At 39.5% G+C, this 24,592-nt stretch overlaps 1 protein-coding gene across 1 annotated transcript; it reads right to left on the bottom strand.

Moving 5' to 3' along the window:
* Nucleotides 1-920: 920 nt before the first annotated feature.
* Nucleotides 921-13,962, bottom strand: LOC114358192 (uncharacterized). Its single transcript, XM_028312092.1, has 3 exons — nucleotides 13,143-13,962; nucleotides 1,250-1,400; nucleotides 921-1,201 (listed from the first exon to the last, which is right to left on the bottom strand). Exons 1-3 carry the CDS (start codon nucleotides 13,524-13,526, stop codon nucleotides 921-923), a joined length of 816 nt encoding a protein of 271 aa, XP_028167893.1. The 5' UTR covers nucleotides 13,527-13,962.
* Nucleotides 13,963-24,592: the final 10,630 nt, after the last annotated feature.

Here is a 24,592-nt window from a genome sequence, read left to right on the forward strand (position 1 = left end):
ACAATGGCCCCAAAGCCATTCACGCAATGCAATTTATTACTGTGGAGCTGGTACGTGTGAATCGCTACCCCACAGGTGAATTAATACAGCCAAACCACATCTTTAAGCTTCGGCCAAACCAACGCGTGTAGCAGCTCGCGTCGGCAATGAGAAATCACTGCGCGTGCATAGATCGCCGCGACCAATGACAGGACGCGTTGATGTGAACTCATCGCTACAAATTCATACACGACATCTGATCGCCATCGCCATCGCGCGCACAGGCTGCACGCGTTGGTTTGGCCGAGCCTTTAGACTTAGAAGAACGCTTTATTTGTCAAAACCCCATAGAGCACTTTTTTAAAAACGATATAAGAAAATTGGCAAAGGAAATCTCCAGAGAATCCCAGTGTGCTTTTCTTTTTTCTTTTGCAAGGTTCGACGTCTCACCGACGTTAATGGATGAGGTTACCATCACAAAAGAAATTATCTGTTTTATTTATCCCCACATGAGTGTTAAAGCGATGAGCACGAAAGCTATTCACGCAATGCAATTTATAACTCAGAAGTTTGGTGTGCTGCAAGCTCGCTTGTACATGCTACTCACTATGCGGCAAGTGCGAGAAAATCAGCCAACCCAAATATAATATTTTACGTCGTAATATATTCTTATAAATCAGATGGGAAACTATTTTTTTAAAAAAGAAAAGAAANATATTCTTATAAATCAGATGGGAAACTATTTTTTAAAAAAAAGAAAAGAAAACAAGAAATCTAACAAAAACTTATATTCCAAACGTTATTTTAAAATTACAAAATTACGATCTCCTAACAACCTAAGACACGTCCACCACTCTCGAGCGCCGAAGGAAAAGTGAGCTCCGTCCGTAGCAACAGGCAGCAACCTGCTCCGGCGCGCCACGATCACGCCACCGCTGACGTCACCAGTACGGGCTGCTAGGCCCCGCCTCTTCTTCAGTTATTTGTAATACGGCCTCTCCTGACCGCGAGGCGTCCCCGACCGCTTCTTGAGAAGGTCCTTCGCTACCATCCTCTGCTTCTTGAGAGGGTCCTTCGCCACCATCCTCTGCTTCTTGAGAGGGTCCTTCGCCACCATCNTCTCGAGCGCCGAAGGAAAAGTGAGCTCCGTCCGTAGCAACAGGCAGCAACCTGCTCCGGCGCGCCACGATCACGCCACCGCTGACGTCACCAGTACGGGCTGCTAGGCCCCGCCTCTTCTTCAGTTATTTGTAATACGGCCTCTCCTGACCGCGAGGCGTCCCCGACCGCTTCTTGAGAAGGTCCTTCGCCACCATCCTCTGCTTCTTGAGAGGGTCCTTCGCCACCATCCTCTGCTTCTTGAGAGGGTCCTTCGCCACCATCCTCTTGGCCTCCCAGGTCATCGGTAGAATCATCAGACTCTGGAATTGCAACAACTTCTGAGCGACATAGTAAAACGAAAATGAGATGAAAAAAAGAGGGCTCTGGATAACTTTGCGTTATGATAGAAAGCGTGCACTCAAACCATCACAAGCAAAGCCTTAATAGACAACGTCTATAATTTAACTAAGTTTGGGAACAGATAAATCTCAAAACTAAATAACAAATGACAGATTCCGGATTTCTGTCACCTGTTCGCATAACAAACGCATTATAATTTTAATGCAGAAGCTATGCCCCGCGACAGAGGCTCCAAAAGTTCGCATGTCACGACTCCTTGATCATAACATAGGCACCAAGTTCGCATATTATGACCATCCCTACTCGCATAACTAAAACATTAGGTGTTAAATGTAATGGTTATGCCCCGCGACAGAGGCACCAAAAGTTCGCATGTCACGACTCCTTGACCATAGCATAGGCTCCAAGTTCGCATACTATGGCCCCGTGACAACCAATGTCACTAATGGTGTTGCACATCAACATGTGCAACATCACTCACAACTCGCAGTAACACACGCCATAGGTAGCTGCCTTAAGCAAGCGCACGTGGTATAAGCAACACAAAGCTCACGCCATAGGTAGCTGCCATAAAGCAAGCGCACGTGGCCAAAAAATGACTTACCACCCTCNCAAACCCATCAACTTATTACTTTACTCAATTTAAAGATTAAAAACTTGTCGCGGGATTTACTAGTGTAAAAAATACATTAATTACGTAACTTGATTTTGCTAAAAGTCTGATCTGAGAAAAAATCAAATAGGTAAATTATACATTATTTCTTTATTATTAGGTATGATGATGTACTGTCTTAGGTACGATACAACTACGGATTAAGATCGTTTAGTCGACGCAGCATTGAAATTGTACAGATAAATGCAGTTTGCGCACTCACTACGCGACGTCAAGCAATAAAAACCTAAAATTCGAACGCCAACTTTTTGCTACAACGCTCTTAATAATTGGGCTTAATGCAAAAATAGAATCATTTTTAATTTGTCGGGTAAGCGCGACAAGTTGTCCTAACCGTTCAACACGTAAACACATAGAGTAATGATAGCACCAGAGACCGCAACACACGATAACGTTAAGAGTATGATAATTTACAATAGCATTTAAATAATGAGAAATATAAGCATAACTAAGTAATTTAGATAACTGAAAAAGCACTACACCACTGATCACGTATAAAGAAAACACTCATTTGGCCGTAGAAGTGATTTTCACTAAGTCACTTTCGCAGCGGATGGAGAATATCGGGGAGGTTTCACTACGTCTCACAAGAGTATGCTCCCATGCTTCACCCACACGAATCGAAAACCGTGTTGTTTCGCCGCTTCTCGCGCTTGCCGGAACAAGTTTTTGTTTCTCAGGGTAAGATGTTCATTGATGAAGACTTTGTGCGGTGGGCCAGAGATGTTCAGCTGCTCCGTAGTTATTCCCTTGTGCAGGCGGACAGCTGATATCAAACTGTCACGTGTTAGACGGCTTGTGAACTTCACTATAATATTTTTCGGACGCTGTGAGGCAGGGGAGGCGTGTGGAACGCGATGAATCGCTACTATGTCGTGCTTGTTTATGGTTTCCTTCACAAGAGTAGCTATGTCTTCAAGCATGGACGCAAGATTTTCCCCGCGTTTCTCCGGTATGTTGGTTATTTCAAGGTTACATTGACATGCCTGCTGCTCCATGATGTCTATCTTGGCTTCCAGGTGTGCGATACTCGAGGAGTTAGCCTGAGCAGTCGTGGATTCTTTCTCCAGGATAGTAACTCACCTCGCAATGTCCTCAGTTTTAGTATTCAAATCTTCATATTTATCACTGATGAGCTGAATAGAGGTCTTCATTTCATTCATGTCGTCTATAAGTTTTGAGAAATTTTCATCTTGCCGAGTGAACCAACTTTCGAGAGTAGAAACGATGCTTGTTTGAAATGCTTTCAATTCTGATCTTAATTCCTGTATTTCAGTACTTGTCCCTTTTCTGTGTGTGACAAAGTTTGGCGGTGACTCCTTGTCAATTAGCGAGCCGTCGACGCTCATTTCGCCAGTCTTACATTCTTGTATTGAAAGGTCGCCTTGATTGAACGTGCTGTTTAGGGCCATTTCGATGTAGCTTCTATTTGCGTTATTACTCTGTGCACTAACAACACCGATACAGTGACGCGCTACGATCAGCGCACGGCGGTGGGGACGCGACCGGTTTGTCCACGCATGGACGACGGAATGAGTGTAACAATGTATTGGTGAACCAAATAAATAAATAAATTTCGGGTAAATAACTTTAGGTGAGCCAATATGGACCCCCAAAGAACAGACAATGTTAACGTGGATCAATAAGATCGAAGAATGCGCAGAGATTTATAACTGGGACGAGCGAGAAATTACAATACATTACTCGCTCCCAAAATTGTCTGGTCTTGCTAGGTCATGCTATCGAGCTCTTGAGTCGATGAAACATAGTTGGACTAAATGGAAAAAACTACTCATTGAAAATTTTCCTTGCCGCGAAGACTATGCCGAGCTTCTAACGGAGATGCTAAATAAACGCGTTCGTTACGGAGAATCTCTAGAACATTATTTCTATGCTAAAATCAATCTTCTGAATCGATGCAAAATAACCGGTAGGCAGGCGGTGGACTGTTTAATACATGGCGTGGATGATCGCACCGTTAAGATAGGCGCACAGTCAGCACAATTTTCACAACCAGACCAGGTTCTTAAATATTTTAGATCGGTCAAAATAGGCAAATACGAGATGTTAGAGCTAAGAAAAATAGATTTGAGAAAAGTAGCACCACGATCAATAAGCAAATTGATCCTAAATCCGGAAGCGGCAACCCAAACATTAGGTGTTTCAATTGCAACCAATTAGGGCACCCAAGCTTCTTATGTGATAAACCTTTGGTTAAATGCACAAACTGTGGTAGGATAGGACATCAGTCTTCAAATTGCTATAGAGACAAAGCTAATGGAGTTAATGATAGCTCTAATAGTAACCAACTACCAGAGTCAATACCTAAAATCGAGAAACAGGTGTCGAAACTTAATGTTGTACCAGTTGAGGTCGAGGAGCCGACATGTGGACTTAACGTTACAGATAAAAGCTATGATAAATATATAATGAAAGTTAAAGTTAATGATAAAATCTTTCAATGTCATATGGATTTGGGTAGCCAGTGTTCGTTAATGTGGGAAACTGATGCTAAATCGTTAAACTTAAAACTTATCACTGATGTGAAACTCCCAATGCTAAGAGGTATTGGAGCAAACTTAGTTCAACCATTGGGTCTCATTGTCACGACAGTTGAAGTTCAAAATATCAAAGAAGTTATCGACATATATGTGGTTGAGGACTATGTTTTGAACTACCGTCTTGCTTGACCACTTCTTCACAGAGAGGCCAAATTTAATCATCACTAAAACACCGAATGAGATAATAATACAGAAACAAAACAATAAAGTTCATCTTATCTCTAAAAACGTTTCAACAATTCCTGTCAACGCCTTACGCGCTATTACGGTTAATTAACATTAACTAACAGTAGGCCGAATCTATGTCAATGGAACGATTCGTGGGTCTGAAGGCAAAGAATATTATCTTCAAGAGCTTCCTCGTTGTGGATAAAAAAAAAAAAAAAAAATCTACTGCCTGGGGAGTATAGCGTTGTTGATAATAGATGTGCTTTACTAGTACAAAACGTATCCAATAACGATATTGTTATAAAGGACAACGTACTTATAACGAGAGCTACCGAAATTCATATGACTTCAAACATTTGTGCAGACACAATTGGTACAACTGAAGTAGACGACACGTTAAATTGCAACCCAAACTTGACAACCGAACAACGTTTGACTCTTCAAAATACGTTGGCTGAATACGGAGATTGTTTCTCAAGCGGCCTCAAAGATTTAGGCTATACTAACGTAGGTGAGATGAATATAGAATTGGAAGACTCTGAACCGGTTGTGTATAGACCTTATCGTATGCCTCATTCCGAAAGATGCTTGCTTAGTTCGTGACATGATTCAGGAGATGGTTGATGGAGACATTATAAGGGAATCTGCCTCACCCTACGCAAGTCCAATTGTTCTTGTAAAGAAAAAAACGGGCGATAGACGTCTGTGTGTAGACTACCGCGCTTTGAATCGTAAGACTAAAAGGGATAATTACCCTCTACCTCGTATAGAAGATCAATTGGACTTGCTAGCGGGTAACAATTTATTTATATCACTGGATCTGGCTTCTGGGGGGAGTTCGTTTTGGGCAGCCTTCGGAAGTGGACGTGCGCAACACGTGCGCTCCAGACGATCCGACCCTAAAAGGCACTTATAAAACTTGTATTATTGAGCAGAGACGATGCACAGCATCTGGTGAGAGAGATGCGTCTACTTCCGGTGTAGTTTTTTTACCATTTTATACCTTAAATGACGTCATTTCCGCAATTATTTAATAGGAATTGATTTGACTTACTTCCGTTTGCCGCCATTTTAGTCACCTGGGGGCGAGCTTGCTCGGAGTTCTTCATAGAGAGCTCACCAGCAGGGCTAAGATGCGCGCCGTGATAAACTGCTATCGCGGCGTTATATCGATTTTGACGTCACTATATCGTTTTATCTACTGGCGCCACCACAGATATGGATAGATGCAGCATATCAAAAAATTTGTATGAAGACGAGCGTGCCACTTTTTAAACGTCATTAGTGTCATTTTAGCGAATTTTAGTGATTGCCGCAACGTATTAATAACAACTGTCTACAGCATTTTTGCGCACGGGTTATGCATAGCTTATTTTTATTGCTTTAATACCTAGAAATAAGAATAACAACAAAAAATTGTTCTGAATTTGCTTTTATGTGTAAAAAATAGAAAAATTCATATCAATGAATATATGAAACGTGAACAAAGAGATGATTCAATTTGTTGCCAAATATATTTTTTTCTTTCATTCTTACATTCTTTCTAATTATTTAAACATACCAAGCATCCATTTAAGATTCAATCTCACAAGAGAAAATTTAAAATAGAGTCCAAATATTTATTAAAAATGAAAAGTTCTAATTTAATGTCATGTTCCATACAAGATTTTTCTCATAAAAATCTAACCCTATCATGCTTTCAGTTTACTGGCCTTGGTAACATCGTCTCTCAAATCCCACTATATTTTTATGAAAGCGTGCCCCTTGTTCTTGCGAATAAGCCCCCATAATTATCTATAAATATATCCCAATGAGAATGAGACGTGCATCTTTAGAGACATTTTACTATGAAGATGGAAAATTCAAATCGCTATAACTCTTTAAAAAGCAAATATTTTCGATTTGTAATCGCACTTTTTTATATAAATTTGCTTATATAATCTGAATATAATAAGTAAAATCCATGCGCAAAAAAAATTTTTTTTTTGTTGATCGGTGTAATCGTACCATCGTACTGCAATCGCAAAGTCATCGAATGATATCGTGTGACTCGATTCGACAATTAACTAATTCCGATAAAACTGATATTTTGTTAAATTCATAGCTAGTCTGAATGGGGATTAAAATAATTTTGTAGCAGTAAGTAATGATCGTTATTCCATTGTGTTAAATAGTTAAGGCAGCCAACTTTATAATAAGTCAATGCGGGACACCCACCCCTATCCACAATAAGACTTAGGATTTGTTGGAATTGTTAATGGTGTACTTAAATTAGAAACAAACAACACTATATAGGTGTACCAGAATCTCATGGCAAATAGGGAAAATAAACTTTGTTGAGAGCAATACTGGGGAAATTGGAATAAACGATCTTGATACTGTTTAATTTTTTACTTTTATGACTAATATTAATGAACATGAAGTACGAATATACATTTTAGGTAGGTATGTGTATGAAGAATGTTGATAAACATCAGGTTTTTAACATAAGAAAATGTCTTGGAAATTAAATAAATCGTCTGTGAGAAAAGAAATGTCTGAGAAATTAATTATTTAAATTACCTACATATTTTCGCGTGGAACTGAAACATAGGCGGTGCCGTTCTTTTTGTATATGGCCAGGTCTGGGTTTTTTTAAAAAAAGGTTACAAAATTTTACTAAGAAAGAATCTTGAGTGACCCTAGCTGAAAAATTAAAAACTGCTAGATTTAAAAAAAATGAACTGGCTGGATCAGGGGTGATTTACTGTTTGTACTCCGAATGACTGTGTGAATACACCGATCAAAATGGCGTGAATAGTTATGCGCAACTTTAGGGTCCTGTAACTTATTTATTTGTAGAGATAATATTTTCATGATTATTTCACAATTATTATTTGTTCTACTTATATTTATTTCAAGTTTATTTCAAAGAAAAAAAATGGAAACTTCTCCATTATTCAATCTTGCTTTATGAAATCTTTATCAATTTTCTTTACATGGTCATAACATCTGCACCAATTTGTGAGATATACCTGAAAACCCCGATAAAGCAGTTATTAAGTAAGAATAATATATAAAAAAACACAACCCTCCTTCTGACACAGTTGGGTAATAAACTAAATAATAAATAAATATCCTTAGATATTTTACACTGCGCTTCTAGTCCCAAACTAAGCAAAGCTTGTACTATGGGTAATGTATCAAAACATTTCAGTCCAACTTACTGTCAACTCGACGACGCGCTTTAGAATCAAAGATCGACTTTGAATTATGCCTTATTTTACAATTTACATTGAAAACAATATGCCTTGCTTGAACTTTTTCGACTTTTTCACAAAAATAACAAATAGTCAAGAAGAGATTACAAAAATTTTGCAGCGGCTGACAGATTTCATAATTTTCTTTGACAGATGACAATTAAACCATAGACAATTGCCATATGAAAAACACACTTTTCCAATATTTTTGTTTGCCATGAGATTCTGGTACACCTATANTTTGTCTAGATTTCATTACTTTTTAGAGATAAAGGCTTAAATGTCATTTTCCATGTCGATGATATTATTCTCGTTTTTGGGAGCACAAAGGTTGATCACGATAATACACTGAGATTAGTTTTGGAAAGATTGGTACAAGAGGGATTAACAATTAATAAAGAAAAATGTCAAATTGGAGTAAGACAAATAAAATTTTTAGGTTTTGAATTATCTGACAAAGGAATATCAGTGGACACTAACAGAATTCAAGCCATAAAAGAATTTTCTAGGCCATGTAATAAAGTAGAATTGCAGCGATTTCTGGGCATGGTGAACTTTGCTTCGCGTCATATTAAGAACAAATCTGAAAATTTAGCACCTTTGAATAGTTTATTAAAGAAAGATGTTGAATTCTGTTGGGGTCCAGATCAGGAGAAGTCCTTTATGAGTATTAAAGAGTTATTATGCAAATCACCTGTATTAGCATATTATGATCATACAAAACAGGTCATTGTCAGTTCTGATGCAAGTTCTTATGGTCTAGGAGGATGTTTACAACAAATAGATGTAAAAGGGAATAGACAGATAGTAGCTTACATATCCCGCACAATGTCTGAAACAGAATGTAGATACTCTTAAATAGAAAAGGAAGCTTTGGCTTTAACGTGGGCAGCAGAAAAATTTCAGGAATATATAACAGGACTAAAAATTGTTTTTGAAACTGACCATAAACCTTTGCTTCAGATATTACAAACTAAAAATTTGGATGATTTAACACCTAGACTACAAAGGTTTCGTATCAGGTTAATGAGGTTTTGTTATGATATAAATTATGTACCTGGAAAAGATTTGGTACTAGCTGATTGCTTATCTAGGGCTCCACAAGAGGGTGTAAATAATGACAATGATGACACAGATACTATATTCTTATAAATCAGATGGGAAACTATTTTTTAAAAAAAAGAAAAGAAANCCACCCTCGAAGAAGGCTGCACACGTTTCCGGCGTCCACTCCCCGCGCCACTGAACCATATGCTCAGCCGCCGCTTGAGTTCGCTTGCCATATGAACCCGCCATGAGCTCCAACTCATAGCGATGATGTGGGAGGTCCCGAACTACTTTGTAAGGGCCTCGCATGCCGGAATCCAGTTTGCCAGAACTTTGTGAACTTTTACCCACAAAAACAAAGTCTCCTACAGCATAAGTAGGTGGTTCGCGCCGCGTCGAGTTAACACGTTCATCTTGTTGACGTTGATTTGTTGCTAATAGTTCTGACGCCCTTTGCCTTCGGAGAGTAACTATCGCCTCGCGATTGTTATGTGTGTCGTCAAGAGCCACATCCCTTATGAGAGACCTTAGTACGGGAGTGGTACCTTCAGTCCCGATCAGAAGGTTGAGGGGTGCCATCTGAGTCGTAGCTTGCTTGGTAATATTTAACGTCAGTTGGATTTTCCATAAAGCTTCCGACCAACTTACGCCTTTAACGTTTACTTCGACTCGCAGCATGTTTAATACGGTTCGGCAATAACGCTCGACCTGACCATTCTCACAATGCATGCCGGGTGTGATTAAGTGTGTGGAGCATCCCATATTTAAAACCCAAGTTTGAAAACCTGAACCCTCGAACATTCTACCTTGATCAGATACGATCAATGTCGGAGTACCAAATAAAGACAACGCATTCGTAAAAACACGCTTAAGTTCGTCTGTGTCTTGCCTACGCATGGAATACAGAAGACAGAACTTTGAAAAGGCGTCTATTATTATGAGAATGTATTTGAAGCCGTCAGACTCCGGAAGCGGACCAAGGACATCCATGTGGATGGTAGAAAAAGGAACGTCGGGCTTAGTCCATGATTCAATGGGCATGTGAGGTCCACGGGGAATCTTTTTATGAGAAAGGCAGACCACACAATGGTTTACATACTTTTTCACAAATTGCCTCAGACCGGGGAACCAAAAATGACGCAGAATTAATTCGGTTGTTTTATCAATGCCAATATGTTGATGGTCATCGTGAAATACACGTAAGAGGCTCAGACGATGCCCCTTCGGTATAAAACATAACGAACGCGATTGCTCGCCAGTGGGACTGTATTTATAGTACAAGAGGTGGTTTTTAATTTCATAGCGGGAGGAATCTATCTGACCATCTCTCAACTTCTCCATCAACTCATGGGTTTCAGAATCGGCAGACTGGGCAATTTGAGCCCAATTGTTAGGCCTACGTATGTGTGAGACATTAGCCGGGTTACGACTCAAAAAATCGGCGTGTTGCATAAGGGCGCCTTTCCTGTACTCGATGGTGTACCGAAAGTCTTGTAAGTAGACCCACCATCGGGCAACTCGGGGTAAGAGATCTTTTTTACGTTCGGTCAACTTAAGCGAATTACAGTCCGTCACTATCTTAAAGTTAATACCGATAAGATAGTGCCGAAAATGTTGTAAGGCCTTCACTATCGCGAGAGTCTCGAGTTCGTAACTATGATATCGAGACTCTGCGCCATGTGTGGCCCTACTGAAGTAACCAACTACCCGTTTGCGTTTACCCTCATGTTCTTGTAATAGGACAGCTCCAAAACCGATCGCGCTCGCGTCTGTGTGCAACTCAGTGGGCAACTTCGGGTCAAATATTGCTAACACCGGTTCCTCCGTTAAACAACCAACTATGTATTCACGAGCAGCATCTTGCTCGTCACCCCAGATGAATGGGTGACCCTTTTTCGTTAATTTTGCAATAGGAGCAGTTTTGACGGCATAGTTGGCTATATATCGTCGGAAATATCCCGCGAGACCCAAAAATTGCCGCACTTGCTTCACGCTCGTCGGTTTTGGTGACTTAACCAAGGCCTCTACTTTCCTAGGGCTCGGCCGTACCTGACCCTGACTTATGAGCCTACCTAAGTATTCTACTTCGGTCTCTAGAAAAGAACACTTTTTCAAATTGATCGAAAACCCTGCTTTTGTAAGTGTCTCAAGGACCTGATGTAGAGTTTCGAGACCCTCATCTACTGTGTCAGACATAATTAACACATCATCAATGTAATTAAGGACTTTTCCGGTGTCTATTAACGGTTTTAACGTCTTTGATATTATCCTCTGATACACTACGGGAGCGTTCGTCAAACCGTAAGGCATTTTCAGATACTCAAAATGACCTTCCGGCGTGACGAAAGCGGTTTTACTAATGGAATCATCATCAGCTCTCATAGGAATTTGGTGGAAGCCTGTGGCCATGTCTAGACTGGTAAAGTACTTACTACTGCCAAGCTTGTCTATGTGATCGTCTATGAGAGGTAACGGAAACCTATCTTTGACCGTAATCGCATTGAGGGCTCGATAATCAACGCACATCCTATCAGACCCGTCTTTCTTTTTCACGAGTATGATAGGACTTGCGTACTCTGATTGTGACTCACGAATAATGCCTTTACTTAAAAGGTCTTTAGTTATTTCACGGACTCGCAACTTTTCATCCGCCGAAAGCTTATAAGGTCGATAGTGCACTGGCGAGTTACTATTCAGCTTAATTTCCATGCAGCCGGTATTAACAGTAGAGGTCGCGGTTCCCGTGACAAAAGAATTGTTATATCGATCGATAAGTGTAAGTAACCGGTTCTTGTCCTCGCCTACTAATGATGTTTTCACCGCACTACTATCCAAGCTACTTATTTGGCGCACATGAGAGGGATTATCAATCCTTACTAGTCGCTGAACGTCACTTGTACGTATATAAGCTACACCCTGACGATTTAAGATATCTGTGCCTAGCAAAATAGGAGCACTTATGCAGTCCGGGGAAACAACAAATAAATCGACTTCTAAAGATATCTCAGGAAATTCGATTACTTTCGTAATGTAACCTGTGGATTCTATTTCCTGACTTCCGATCCCGCGCATGACTCGATAGGTTGGTATAATACTACAATCGATATGTTTAAGTACCGCACTGGAAATCAGTGAAATATCAGAACCACTATCGATTAAGACATCGACTGGCACCTTCTCTATAACGGCAGTCATAATGTTAGTTTGAGAAGCATTCGTGATTTTTGTGCAAAAATTGACCTCATTTACGTTTTTCTTATTAGTTTCGGACCGTTGCTTCGCAAAACAGTGATCTACCAAGTGCCCTGTCTTTTTACAGAACGTACAAGTCAATGCCGATTTATTTGTGTTTGAGGCATTTGTGACTGTGCTATTTGAATTAGGCTTTTGTCTCTTAGGACAAAAGTCTTTCTTGTGACCGACACCATCGCAGTAAAAACATTTAAGATCGGATTTATTAGTCCCGCGTTTCGAGCTAAAACGGTTATCGTTATTTGACGAACGGGTAGGATTGTGGGTATTTCGAAAATCTGTTTTAGGTTTAGTGTACGCGGATAAAAACTCGACCAATTGATTGGGTTGTAATTTAGCGTTTGTAGCAGCAGCTTTCACTTGAGGATCACTTATGCCTCTTATGACAATAGCAGATTTTAAATCGTCCGACAACCCAGTAACAACATTTAATCGCAACAATGATTTACGGGCATACTCAGCATAAGTGGAAAAGCCTTTTGAATTTGTACACATTGTCTCAAATAAAATGTTAGCGACATCGATACTTCGTGGACAGAGTGACCGAAATTCCAATTTGAAATTAGTCCAGGTTCGATCGGACGTGACCCAGTCATTTAACCATGCGCGTGCATCGCCTTTAAGGCAACCACCTATGCGCGATAGGCACTCCCGATCGTCCCAACGATTTGCCTCGCGGCCACGATCCACCTCTGCACACCAAGCATCGAAATCGTTGATATTAGGATCAAAACTTGAAATGTAATAATGGTTCGATCTTACTTGTAACAAGGATGATAACGCGCCAACAATCCTATCCGTTGCGTCCCCTTCATTTCTCGACTCGCGACCGCTGGCCCGCGTTGGCTCCGCCGTGACCTCGACTGCAGTGGAGTTCGTCGCCTGGCTTGACGAAATGGGCTGCAGCGGTGGCGTCTGGCACTCGCGTGGTGGACATGTCGTTGCCGTAATTGTCGATGGAACGGATAGCCTATTCTCAATAGCATTTAGTCTTCCGAGAATAACATCTAACGATTGGTTACGAGGGCTATCACGACGTCCGTATGAACTATCGCGACGCCGTTTACTAGATCTATGACGACGGTTATAAGAACTACTTTCACGACTGGAACTACGATCTCTTTTCTTGGATTTATGTTTAGGCATTATGAACGCGTTCTAAATTATTAACACTTACGCAAATAATAAATTCCAAGATTTCACACAATCCACCCACCACCACAATTTAAAAATTTTAGCGTTTAAAATGATTCAGCGGCACACACAAAAGTTAAATTTTACACCGTTAGCGGAAGGCTACGTGGCCTATCCCACTTCTGATCTTATAAATCAGATGGGAAACTATTTTTTTAAAAAAAGAAAAGAAAACAAGAAATCTAACAAAAACTTATATTCCAAACGTTATTTTAAAATTACAAAATTACGATCTCCTAACAACCTAAGACACGTCCACCACTCTCGAGCGCCGAAGGAAAAGTGAGCTCCGTCCGTAGCAACAGGCAGCAACCTGCTCCGGCGCGCCACGATCACGCCACCGCTGACGTCACCAGTACGGGCTGCTAGGCCCCGCCTCTTCTTCAGTTATTTGTAATACAAGCATTTCGCTTCGCTCATGCAATGAACATGCACCCATATACTTTTGTTCGCTCGGCGACGTTCTACAGTCTATTGCTAATAAGCAGCTTACGAAAGCCTTACTTCAAGTCTAACAGCGTGTTTTAGAAAATTCTAACTTGCACTGAATATTTTATTAAAGGTGCAATTTTGTTTCATTATTCCAATTTATTTTCAATTGGAGTTAAAGTAAAGAAGCTTAAGGAGTTACACTAAGTTACTTTCACCGTACCTAACTTTAACAATAACCGGTGATTTTTGTATGGAGTTTGATAGATTTTTGACGTTTGTCAAAGTTAAAATAAGATGGTGCAACTCAGCCTAAGTGTTGTTATTCAGGAGATAAACGTAATTGGTTATTCCTAAGTCATCCATGATTCAGTACCTATTTAGCGAGCGTTTATTATGACTAAAATGTTCTGGGTTTGATTTCCAGAAAGGTCATAGAGTGAAAAGCTCTTAAAGGTCCTTTATTTTTTGCAATTAGGCTTTTAAAAAGCGCTTTTACATGTTGTATTATTTTATACCAAACTGTTTAACTGCCGGAACACAACAATGCTGTAAACGTTGTTGTGGTAGGGCACCATCTTACCTAAGTCATATCGCCATGATATGACTTAGGTAAGATGGTACCCTACCACCAACCAAACCGAACAAAAAAGTCTGCCCCCTCTGGGAATCGAGCCCGGGACTTCTGCGTCTGAAGCAGGTGGTCTTACCAATAGACCACAGAGACGGTTAAATTACCACTTCTGGTGCATCTAAAACTTGCTGCTTCCAAGGCATTCACAGTGTCACGTCTCTACATCATCGGAACAACTTCTTACGTATGAAGTGCATATAGGTACTGACCCTGATCAAAACTATGTAACCTCAAACGTATTCCCCATGGCTCTTGCTAGGATTTTCCTTGTAAGCATTGGGGCAAGGGGCATTCTTGGGATTTGAACCTGTAACCAAAGTAGGTAGTTCTAGAGAGCGAATTATAAATAACTGTAACGAAATTATCAACTTCAGCCTAAAACTTGAACTGTAAGTTAAATCTTTTAAATCTTAATTAAATGATATCCACTGAATCTCGCATCGAAAACAATAAACGTTGTTCACTCGAAACAAACTGCAGCAAAACATTTGTTTAATTGAACGCGAGATTCCGGATCCCGCGATTCCCGGGATTCCCCGGGATTTCCGGGAATTTTCCCGGGATTACTCAGTGTTGGCGCCATCGTGGCGTTTTGTAACGAATATGGTGCGGCTTATGTTAATGTTGATAGAATTGCTGTGTTCGAAAATGTGCTCTTGTTGGTTTGGCCCAATTCTTGGTAAACAACGAATGTGTATTTATTCTTTTATGAGCTTATCTTTTTAAAATGATGCCTGATGGACATTGCCAGAAGGGCCACTAAAACAAACACGAATGCCCAATATGCTAAGCAATGCTTAGCCAAGGGAGTGCTGTTGTTGTTGTCGTTGTAGTTTGTTCCGATTCTCACTAATGGCCATTTTGTGCACTATTACCTGGACCGGACCCATCTTTTTATATCACGGACATCTTATTTTATAGCGCATAGCTATACATCCATTTAAATACGCAATTTTTACTTGATAAAAAATAGACAATGAATACAGAGCTGTATCCCTTTTTTCCGTCGGGAAATGCGTCACACATGTCAACTGGTCGTCCCATCGGCCAGTGGGTTCTGTGGGACTCTCCCTGCTAGAACGGCAGGGCTACACTAAAACCCGATGGTGTCCACTAGAGCCCAATAAAACGAAACCGCGATTTATTATCCTAAATTGGACATTCATCCGCAGCTCCGTTAGTTCTCGCTCTCGAGTCGCTCCAGTACGGAATTATAACTTTTTTTTTCGGAGAAAAAATGCATTGAACTGCATACCCGCCGCTGTGGTCATAGCGACGGGTTATGTGGGGCTCTCTACCCACTGAAATAACCACAAATGTCCATCTCTCTGAGCATAGAGGAAGCACCGGTGTAGCGAGGCCTTGACCCGATTTCCACCTATGCCCAGTTTGACCACGAGGACATCTTTTATGTGGCGCTATTGCGCTCTCCACCATCTTGTACAGAATTATAACCTAATCTAACCTAACCTCTTTGTTCACAGACCACGCATCCGCCATAGTGGGCGATACAGCCCGCCTGCGGTGCCGCATCGATGGCAAGTCCTGCGGGGAGATGCACAGCATCAAGTGGTACAAGGCTGATGCGAGGGTGTACGTGTACTCTGCTTCGGGGGACGCGCCTGTCAGCAGGCCCGAGGGAGACATGATGGACAGGTACCTACACTTTTTCGTGTCCTCTAAAACAGTGTGCAAAGTTTTTGTGTTCAAGGTACATCTAGGAAAATGATTTTTTTAAGGTACACCACAAATAAAAAAACATTTTCAAGTCAAATTACCTTTATTGGTCTTACCCTTAGGTACTTATTTGCTAAAAATAAGTTTTAAGATATTAATCTTATTTTTCTGAAGCACACTATCTATCTAATGAGCACGGTACTCCAGTGTGCCGCGGTACACACTTTGCGGAACACTGCCCTAAAATGTAAAACAGCTAGCGACTTTTTCTGTATTGTCGTTTCACTCTTGGCAGGGCGGTCGTGGTCACGTTGAGGTGTCCATGTTGAAGAATTTTAACAAATGTTGCTAAAAATTATTTTATTAGGATAAAAAACAATTTATCATCTTCTTTTTCTATATCGTGTGAGTTGTGACAATTATATCTTACACAAAGCATGTTTGAGAAAATGTGGGTGCATTATTGGTGGTCATTAAAAGCGTGATCATTTCTTTATTAAAAAAATCACAAAAGTAGACATTAAGTAAATTTTCCATTTTGAAATATCAATATTTTTTTTGCATAGGTAATTTAGCAATTTGTAAATACACATAACTAATATTCCCGTTAACTCCTTGTGTTAAGCTAAATATGTTTGTGTTACGACGAGTGGGCTCAGCACAATAGTCGAGTGGCGGGTTTCGAACCCGCTTTCCTCGGATCACAAGTCGGCTAGTTCGACCCCTAGGCTTCACCGTTCGGCTATCATGGCTATACAAAACTTAAATGGTACTTTTATCAAATAACTAGCTGACCCGGCGAACTTTGTTCCGCCTTAATGGCAATAAATAAGCAGACTTTTTTTTTTAATTTCGAACGGGATAAAAAGTATCCTATGTCCTTCTCCTGGCTCTAAACTACCTCCCTGTCAATTTTCAGCTAAATCGGTTCAGCCGTTCTTGAGTTATAAGTGGTGTAACTAACACGACTTTCTTTTATATATATGTATATAGGGTCCTTCTAAATCAGCTACGTTCCGTTTAATGGGAGCATGTATACGTCACACTGAATACGTTCCCAAAGTTTGAGCCAAGAATTCAGGCTAGTTTCCGAGATAATTAAGGAAACAACTTCATTTCTTATCAACCCAATACAACACCCTGTTCAGCTGATTCACTACTACACTGACAAAAATCCGCACGCACACGAGCTTACGTAATGGCCGCCATTGCGCTTGTGCTGCCGTTGGGCCACTGGCCGCGAACACAAGAGTGCCGCCGGACGACGGACCGGGCGCCACACAAGCTATTCTAGGGCTACTACTAGTTATTTAAGGAATTAAATTAAGCAGAAAATTAAAGTTTATTTATTTTTGGTAACATAAAAAAATCTTATNTCTTTAAAAACGCCATCTATCGACGTGCTTTTGACGGTCGTAAACATTCATGAGAGCGAAGCCGTGAAACGTATCATTAGTCCTAATTAGGAACTAAATATTACAATTATAGAACTGTTCATAATATTTAAAATTTAGTCAATAAAGATATTTTATGTAATTGAATAATTCACTGTGTTTAAACGAGCAAATCAAAGTCTAAATTAGTGACCGCCATCTATCGACGTGCTTTTGACGGTCGTTAACATTCATGAGAGCGAAGCCGTGAAAAGTATCATTAAAAATTTATGTAATTGAATCATTCACTGTGTTTAAACGATCAAATAGTATTCTTTCAAACATTTAGATAATAACGTTAAAAACCATTTAAAAATCCTATGAGAACTTTTTCGACTTCTACACGGACGAAGTCGCGGGCAAAAGCTATTTGTAAAATCATCATCATCATCATTTCAGCCATAGGACGTCCACTGCTGAACATAGGCCTTTGTAAAATAATTAGTCGTTAGTCATTTCATTTATAAATAGGTATTACTTGGCTAAAGCTCAAACAGTTTATTAACTAGATGTCGTGTGACGTGTCGTCTTTTATATACAGCTTTTCACTACAAAAGTCGTGAACCTAACGCTAACATAGCGTAATTTTCTTCCGTACAGCGTTATGTTACAGAAGCAGTGGTAGGGTTAATATTGGGACGTGTAAAAGTGCTTTTTAAAAGTCTATTTGCAAAAATAAATGTAAAGTTTTATGAGTTTTTTTAGAGAATTTTATTAAATGTTGAACTAGTGTTATATGCTGCGGCAGTAATAGGATTGTTCCTGACAATCAATATCACGCTAACTGTACTTTTGATTGTTGTATGAGGTCCAATGATGCTCCGACATCCAACTAGTGCGCCACTAGTTTCCAGAACTCGGTAATCAAATTACAGAACGCTGCACGGCGTATATGCTCGCCAATAACTAGTTAATTGATAAGTTCCTTGCTTTGTAGTAGCTAGAGTTGTGCAAATTAGACAATAGTTTAGGTACGGTAATAACTAGTGATGGGTAGCTTTTCTCTTTGCTTTTTTCACCTGTATACAGGATGGGCCAAAATTGCAATTAGCAACGCTTGATTTCTCGATAAGCCTCCATAGCGTGCGTGCTTTGAACCGTTTCCGAGAAATCACGCATTTCTATTTGAAAAAAATTTTGGAACAACCTGTATTATTATAGGTGTACCAGAATCTCATGGCAAATAGGGAAAATAAACTTTGTTGAGAGCAATACTGGGGAAATTGGAATAAACGATCTTGATACTGTTTAATTTTTTACTTTTATGACTTTAGTATTAATGAACATGAAGTACGAATATACATTTTAGGTAGGTATGTGTATGAAGAATGTTGATAAACATCGGGTTTTTAACATAGAAAAATGTCTTGAAAAATAAATAAATCGTATTATTACTTTAAGTAACTAATTTTATTATGCATCATACTTTTAACTTATCACTTCATTCAGAACTAGAAAACGATTCTAAGAACTCCACTTGCAATTTCTTGTTCTTCAATAGATGATCAAGATAAAGAGATAAAATCTTTTTCAATTTTCTTTACATGGTCATAACATTTTGACCATTCCTCTGCACCAATTTGTGAGATATACCTGAAAACCCCGATAAAGCAGCTATTAAGAATAATATAAAAAAACATAACCCTCCTTGTGACGTAGTTGGGTAATAAACTAAGTATCAAAACATTTCAGTCCAACTTACTGTCAACTCGACGACGAGCTTTAGAATCAAAGATTGACTTTGAATTATGCCTTATTTTACAATTCACATTGAAAACAATATGACTTGCTTGAGCTTTTTCGACTTTTTCACAAAAATAACAGATAGTCAAGAAGAGATTACAAAATTTTTGCAGCGGCTGACAGATTTCATAATTTTCTTTGACAGGTGACAATTAAACCATAGACAATTGCCATATGAAAAACACACTTTTCCAATATTTTTGTTTGCCATGAGATTCTGGTAGACCTATAGTAAAATTATTCTCAGCAGTCTATGCTACGTTCTTTAAATGACATAATCTGTAGTTTCGCTAGAGTTTGCGATTTTTACTTGAAAATCTCTTCTTCTTCTTAGTCGGGCACTCTTGTCAGAGTGGTCGTGGTTGCGCTGACGAGGTACATGGTGATGGTGGGGTTATGTCATCTTCGAGGGTAGCTCTCCTGGCGATGTGCTGCCATTTCTGACGGTTAGAGGCGTCGCGAGTCATGGTGGACTTATCCAGCGGGTTGGCGATCGACAGCGTGCTCTCTTGCCTTCAACCTGGCCCTTAACCACCAGTCTTTCCATCGAGTTCTCATTTCTAGAGACGTGACCAAAGAACTTCAGAATAAAGTTTTACTACTATGTATAAAAGTAACATAAAAATATACGAATCTATAGCTGTCTCACTGTCTCTGTTAGCGAATAAGAGCAACTTAATTGTTTCCTTAAATGTATTTTCAGTTTCTGTTGTTACTAAGTATTTTTTGTAGGTGTAATAATAAGGGCTCTTTTTTAAGCCCTTAATAGAGCCAGGCTGATCCTTATTTATATTTCACTACCATTTCGAACAACATTAATAAAAGAAAAGAAATAACAAGCACTTTGCGAAGTTTTCATATTATTACCAGAAACTTTAAGTACCTCGTTTTTCCGATATTTATAATTCTGCTTCGTCTGCATGAATTACAATATCAAGTCTACTCTAAGAAGGCTATCTCTACTTAACGACCTTCGACCTATTTAGTGCTCTCGACTCGACCTATTTCTAGAGGGCTGCTAGTAAAGGAATATATTAAATTAATGAGAACATACTTATTTCATTTACCATATAAAAGTAACTTTAAAATGATAATGTAAGTATGTGCGTATAAATTTACCGCTAAAGTCTAACTAATTCAAAACATGTGTTCTATGTGTGATCAACAGTTGTAAAACTTGGTATTTTGCAACAAAGAGTCGATGTACCTACTGGTAAATCACGTCGCATACCTACTGCACAAGTATACAAATAAACACGGTTATGGTTTGGCAATAAGTACCATGTTGAGTATTCGTATTAAAGCAATAAACAATTTTATTCTAGTCAGTTTGCACCGATACTATTCTGAGATCTCTAGATTCGCGCAGAACTTAAATGCAATATAATTTCAATAAGCGCTATAAGGATCTATTCATCAAATGTGACCACTTTAAACACTATCTGAATAGATCTTGTAAGACATCATCATCATCATCATCATTTCAGCCATAGGACGTCCACTGCTGAACATAGGCCTCCCCTAATGCTTTCCGCGTTGAACGATTGGTAGCAGCCTGCATCCAGCGCTTTCCTGCTACCATTACGATATCGTCAGTCCACCTTGTAGGTGGACGTCACTCGCTGCGTTTTCCTTCCATATTGTAAGACATATTCGAGCGGTATTTTGTCGCAGGCTGAAAGCTTGCTATTTAATCAGCGGACTAGTAGCGACCTATTTAGGGCTCGCACTCGGCCTAGATTCTCGCCTGACAACGACGTCAACGCTCTATTTGGCAAAGTGCGGCACTGCTGATATTTTGCACTACGAGTATATGGACAGATGCAGCCACAATATGTCTTCAAGTTTGTACTTTTTATTATTTTTCAAGGCGAGAGTGAATAGGCACTTACAGGGCAAATATGTACCATCCTAGACTGCATCCCACTTAACATCAGGTGCGATTGTGGTCAAATACCTGCCTTGTTATGCATAAAAAATTCTGACCACTTTAAAGAACAATGATGCATAATTTGAAAATTATCTTGACTTGAAAAAATCCAACTGCCTAAGGCGGGAATGCAACTCTTATCGCTAAAAATTAAATAACAATGATGGATACTCTTTTATCACATCAAAGGTACTTAAAGTGAAATAATGATGAAGATATGGAGACAACGAAAACTACAAAACCTGACCTGGATGCGGGCAGCTATTCTTGGAGGAGGCCCTTGTCCAGCAGTGGATGTCATTTGGCTGAAACGAAAGATTAGCCTTTTTCATGTGGACATGACTCACATGACATAGCCCTACCACCACCACTTTGAGACGACATATAGGCTGATGTAAAAAAGAAATGGTGGAACAAACTCAGACAGCCTTTAAAACCAGTCTTTGGATGATATCCAGTTATCAGGTACAGGGAAATTCTCTCCTGCGAGACTACAGTACACCTATACCCAATGACAAATAGGTAGTCCTCGTGTACAAATTGGTACAAGTTTCCCAGGAGTTTCATTAACGGAAGGCACTATTAGGGCGCGGAGCCTCCGCATTGGGCGGGCGATTTACGACATCTGCAATTTATTGCACGCGACGTCACACTGGAACGGGTATAGACGTTCTGATAAAGCCTTCGCCGAACTGAACACATTCCTATTCGCCAGCAAAGGCTGGGAGTAGGCTACTGCCAGTTAGGCTGCACTTTGATGCTTCCTGTTTGACCATTATCAAACCGATTATAATTGATGCGGTGTAATTTATTGCACGCGACGTCACACTGGAACGGGTATAGACGTTCTGATAAAGCCTTCGCCGAACTGAACACATTCCTATTCGCCAGCAAAGGTTGGGAGTAGGCTACTGCCAGTTAGGCTGCACTTTGATGCTACCTGTTTGACCATTATCAAACCGATTATAATTGATGCGGTGTAATTTATTGCACGCGACGTCACACTGGAACGGGTATAGTAAACGTTCTGACGGTAAGCCTTCTAACATTCGGCGCCTTCTATTCGCTAGCAAGGGCTAGCTAGGCTACTGCCAGTTAGGCTGCAATTTGACACTACCGCTTTGGATTCTATGCCCGTTTGACAGCGCGGCTCATAGGTAGGTACGATACTAGCACATCAAGCTGAACATGGTGGCGTTTATGGTATGGTGATAGGTGCAATTTTACTTTTTGTAAAATTTAATTGTAAAATTTTTGCTGTCCACGGTACTGAGGCTGATATTATTCAGAGCCCTACATATCAGTAGGGCTTGACGTAATATTATAATGTTCTAATCCAAACATAATAATGATGTATGTTTATTCTTAGATAGAAAACATAATAATAATGTTTGTTCTTAGATAGAAAATAAAGTTTAAGTATCCAATAATTCAATTTGAATGCTCTGGCGCGAACAAATAATAAAAGCTAGTAAGAAGAGTTTTTCTGAACTAGTAAATCTTGAAGTTTTCGCACCCAGGGGTATGTGCGGAGTAAGGATTGATGTTATTAATGGTGCAAGTTTCTTTGTCATTAAGGAACAGTCTATAATAAAGTTTGATGAAATACTCGTATTTGAATTATTGTACTAGACTAGTTTAGATGGCACCATTGCGTGACAATTGAGAAAAATACCTCGAAAGATAGTTAAGGAAAAGATACAAGAAGTGTGTGCGATTTTAATTCTTGAATCACCCAAGCAATAGAATTACGAGTAAGTAAAATAAGTTATTGAAATAGGAAACTTAAATTATTTAAAGATAAAGCAATACAGAGTATTGTTATTAAATAACATACATAAACAAAGATAAGAAAGTAGAAAACAATATTCTAAACTTTTTTTGATAACAAAGCCATGTTCAGGCATTTTAACAAAATCTATTAACCAAGGACGTACCTATATTTTATTAACGAGACAACCCCGCAAACAAACTTTGATTCCGCTAAGTTCTCTGTGAAGCAATTGGTTCATGCAATTCGAGTTAGTGAGCAGTGGACAAAGACTTATGAATGCATATTTAATGGAATTGCCTGCCACAAAAGTTAGTCGCTTAGTTTTACTACAACGAAGTGTTTTTTCCCTTACTGGGAATGAAATCTAGCACCTCTTCATCAAGAGAATCCAACTCTCTAAACACTGGACCAGGGATACATTATAATGTGAAATTTAAATTGTATTTAATAAAAAGATGAATAAGTAAAACCACAAATTAAAAGTACGGTTCAGATGGACGTCGTTTGTTAAAGACATATTCATACCGTGCATATTTGATATCACAATATTATAAATAATCAACATGGACGCGCACCGCAAGCTCACGCATGTCCGGGTATAAATTCCGTCACATACGAAACCGGATAACCGGATTACAACCGCGCACTGCGGTTTCGCCCGGCTGACAAACGCTACCAAATATTTATATTTCCAAACTTGAATACGCTCCTTTAAATACAAACGGATTAAACGATATGACAGAATAAACTCACGGGTTTCAAATTTCAGCTTCAGAACGTAAGCACTCGTGGGTTCTTTTTCAAAACGGCCGCCATTTTCAAAGAGCTGTCAGAGCCAGGCATCACTTGGCACCCGACTGGCGCCAAACCGGGTAACCGGATTACAACAACGCTTTGTGGTTTCGTTGGGACTTGGGACCGGGTGACAAATACGGGAACTTGTGTACGTGTATGCAAATTTGAATTTATTTTCATCCCGACGCGTCGAGATGGAATTTTAAACGAGTGTTATCAGCGCCACGATCGCCTCTGGATATTTTGTTTGGGATTATGATCATCATACTTGATGGAACTCGAATTAATTCTTGTGAGACATTATTACATACCGGTTACCGGATCGTTTGAATTTGAAACGATCATCAAACTTAACGCTGCTGGTGATTGTTGACGTGTTTATTTATGTACTTTGATTTATAACAAAGTTTAAAATTATGGACGGAATTTTGCACTTTTGTCTCACCTTCAAGATGAAATAATGACTGTAATTTTGCCGGTGACAGCTTTCCAATAACAGTATCCATTTCAGTTTTTGACAAAAGTTCCAGAAAGTATTTGAAGCAATTCTCTTTCCATGATTAAACTTTATGTTTATCCAGTCTTATAAGTAGAATAATTGAC

Source organism: Ostrinia furnacalis, unplaced genomic scaffold (assembly GCF_004193835.3).
Source record: "Ostrinia furnacalis isolate ACB-3 unplaced genomic scaffold, ASM419383v2 OfSCF3746, whole genome shotgun sequence".
Lineage (NCBI taxonomy): Eukaryota > Metazoa > Arthropoda > Insecta > Lepidoptera > Crambidae > Ostrinia > Ostrinia furnacalis.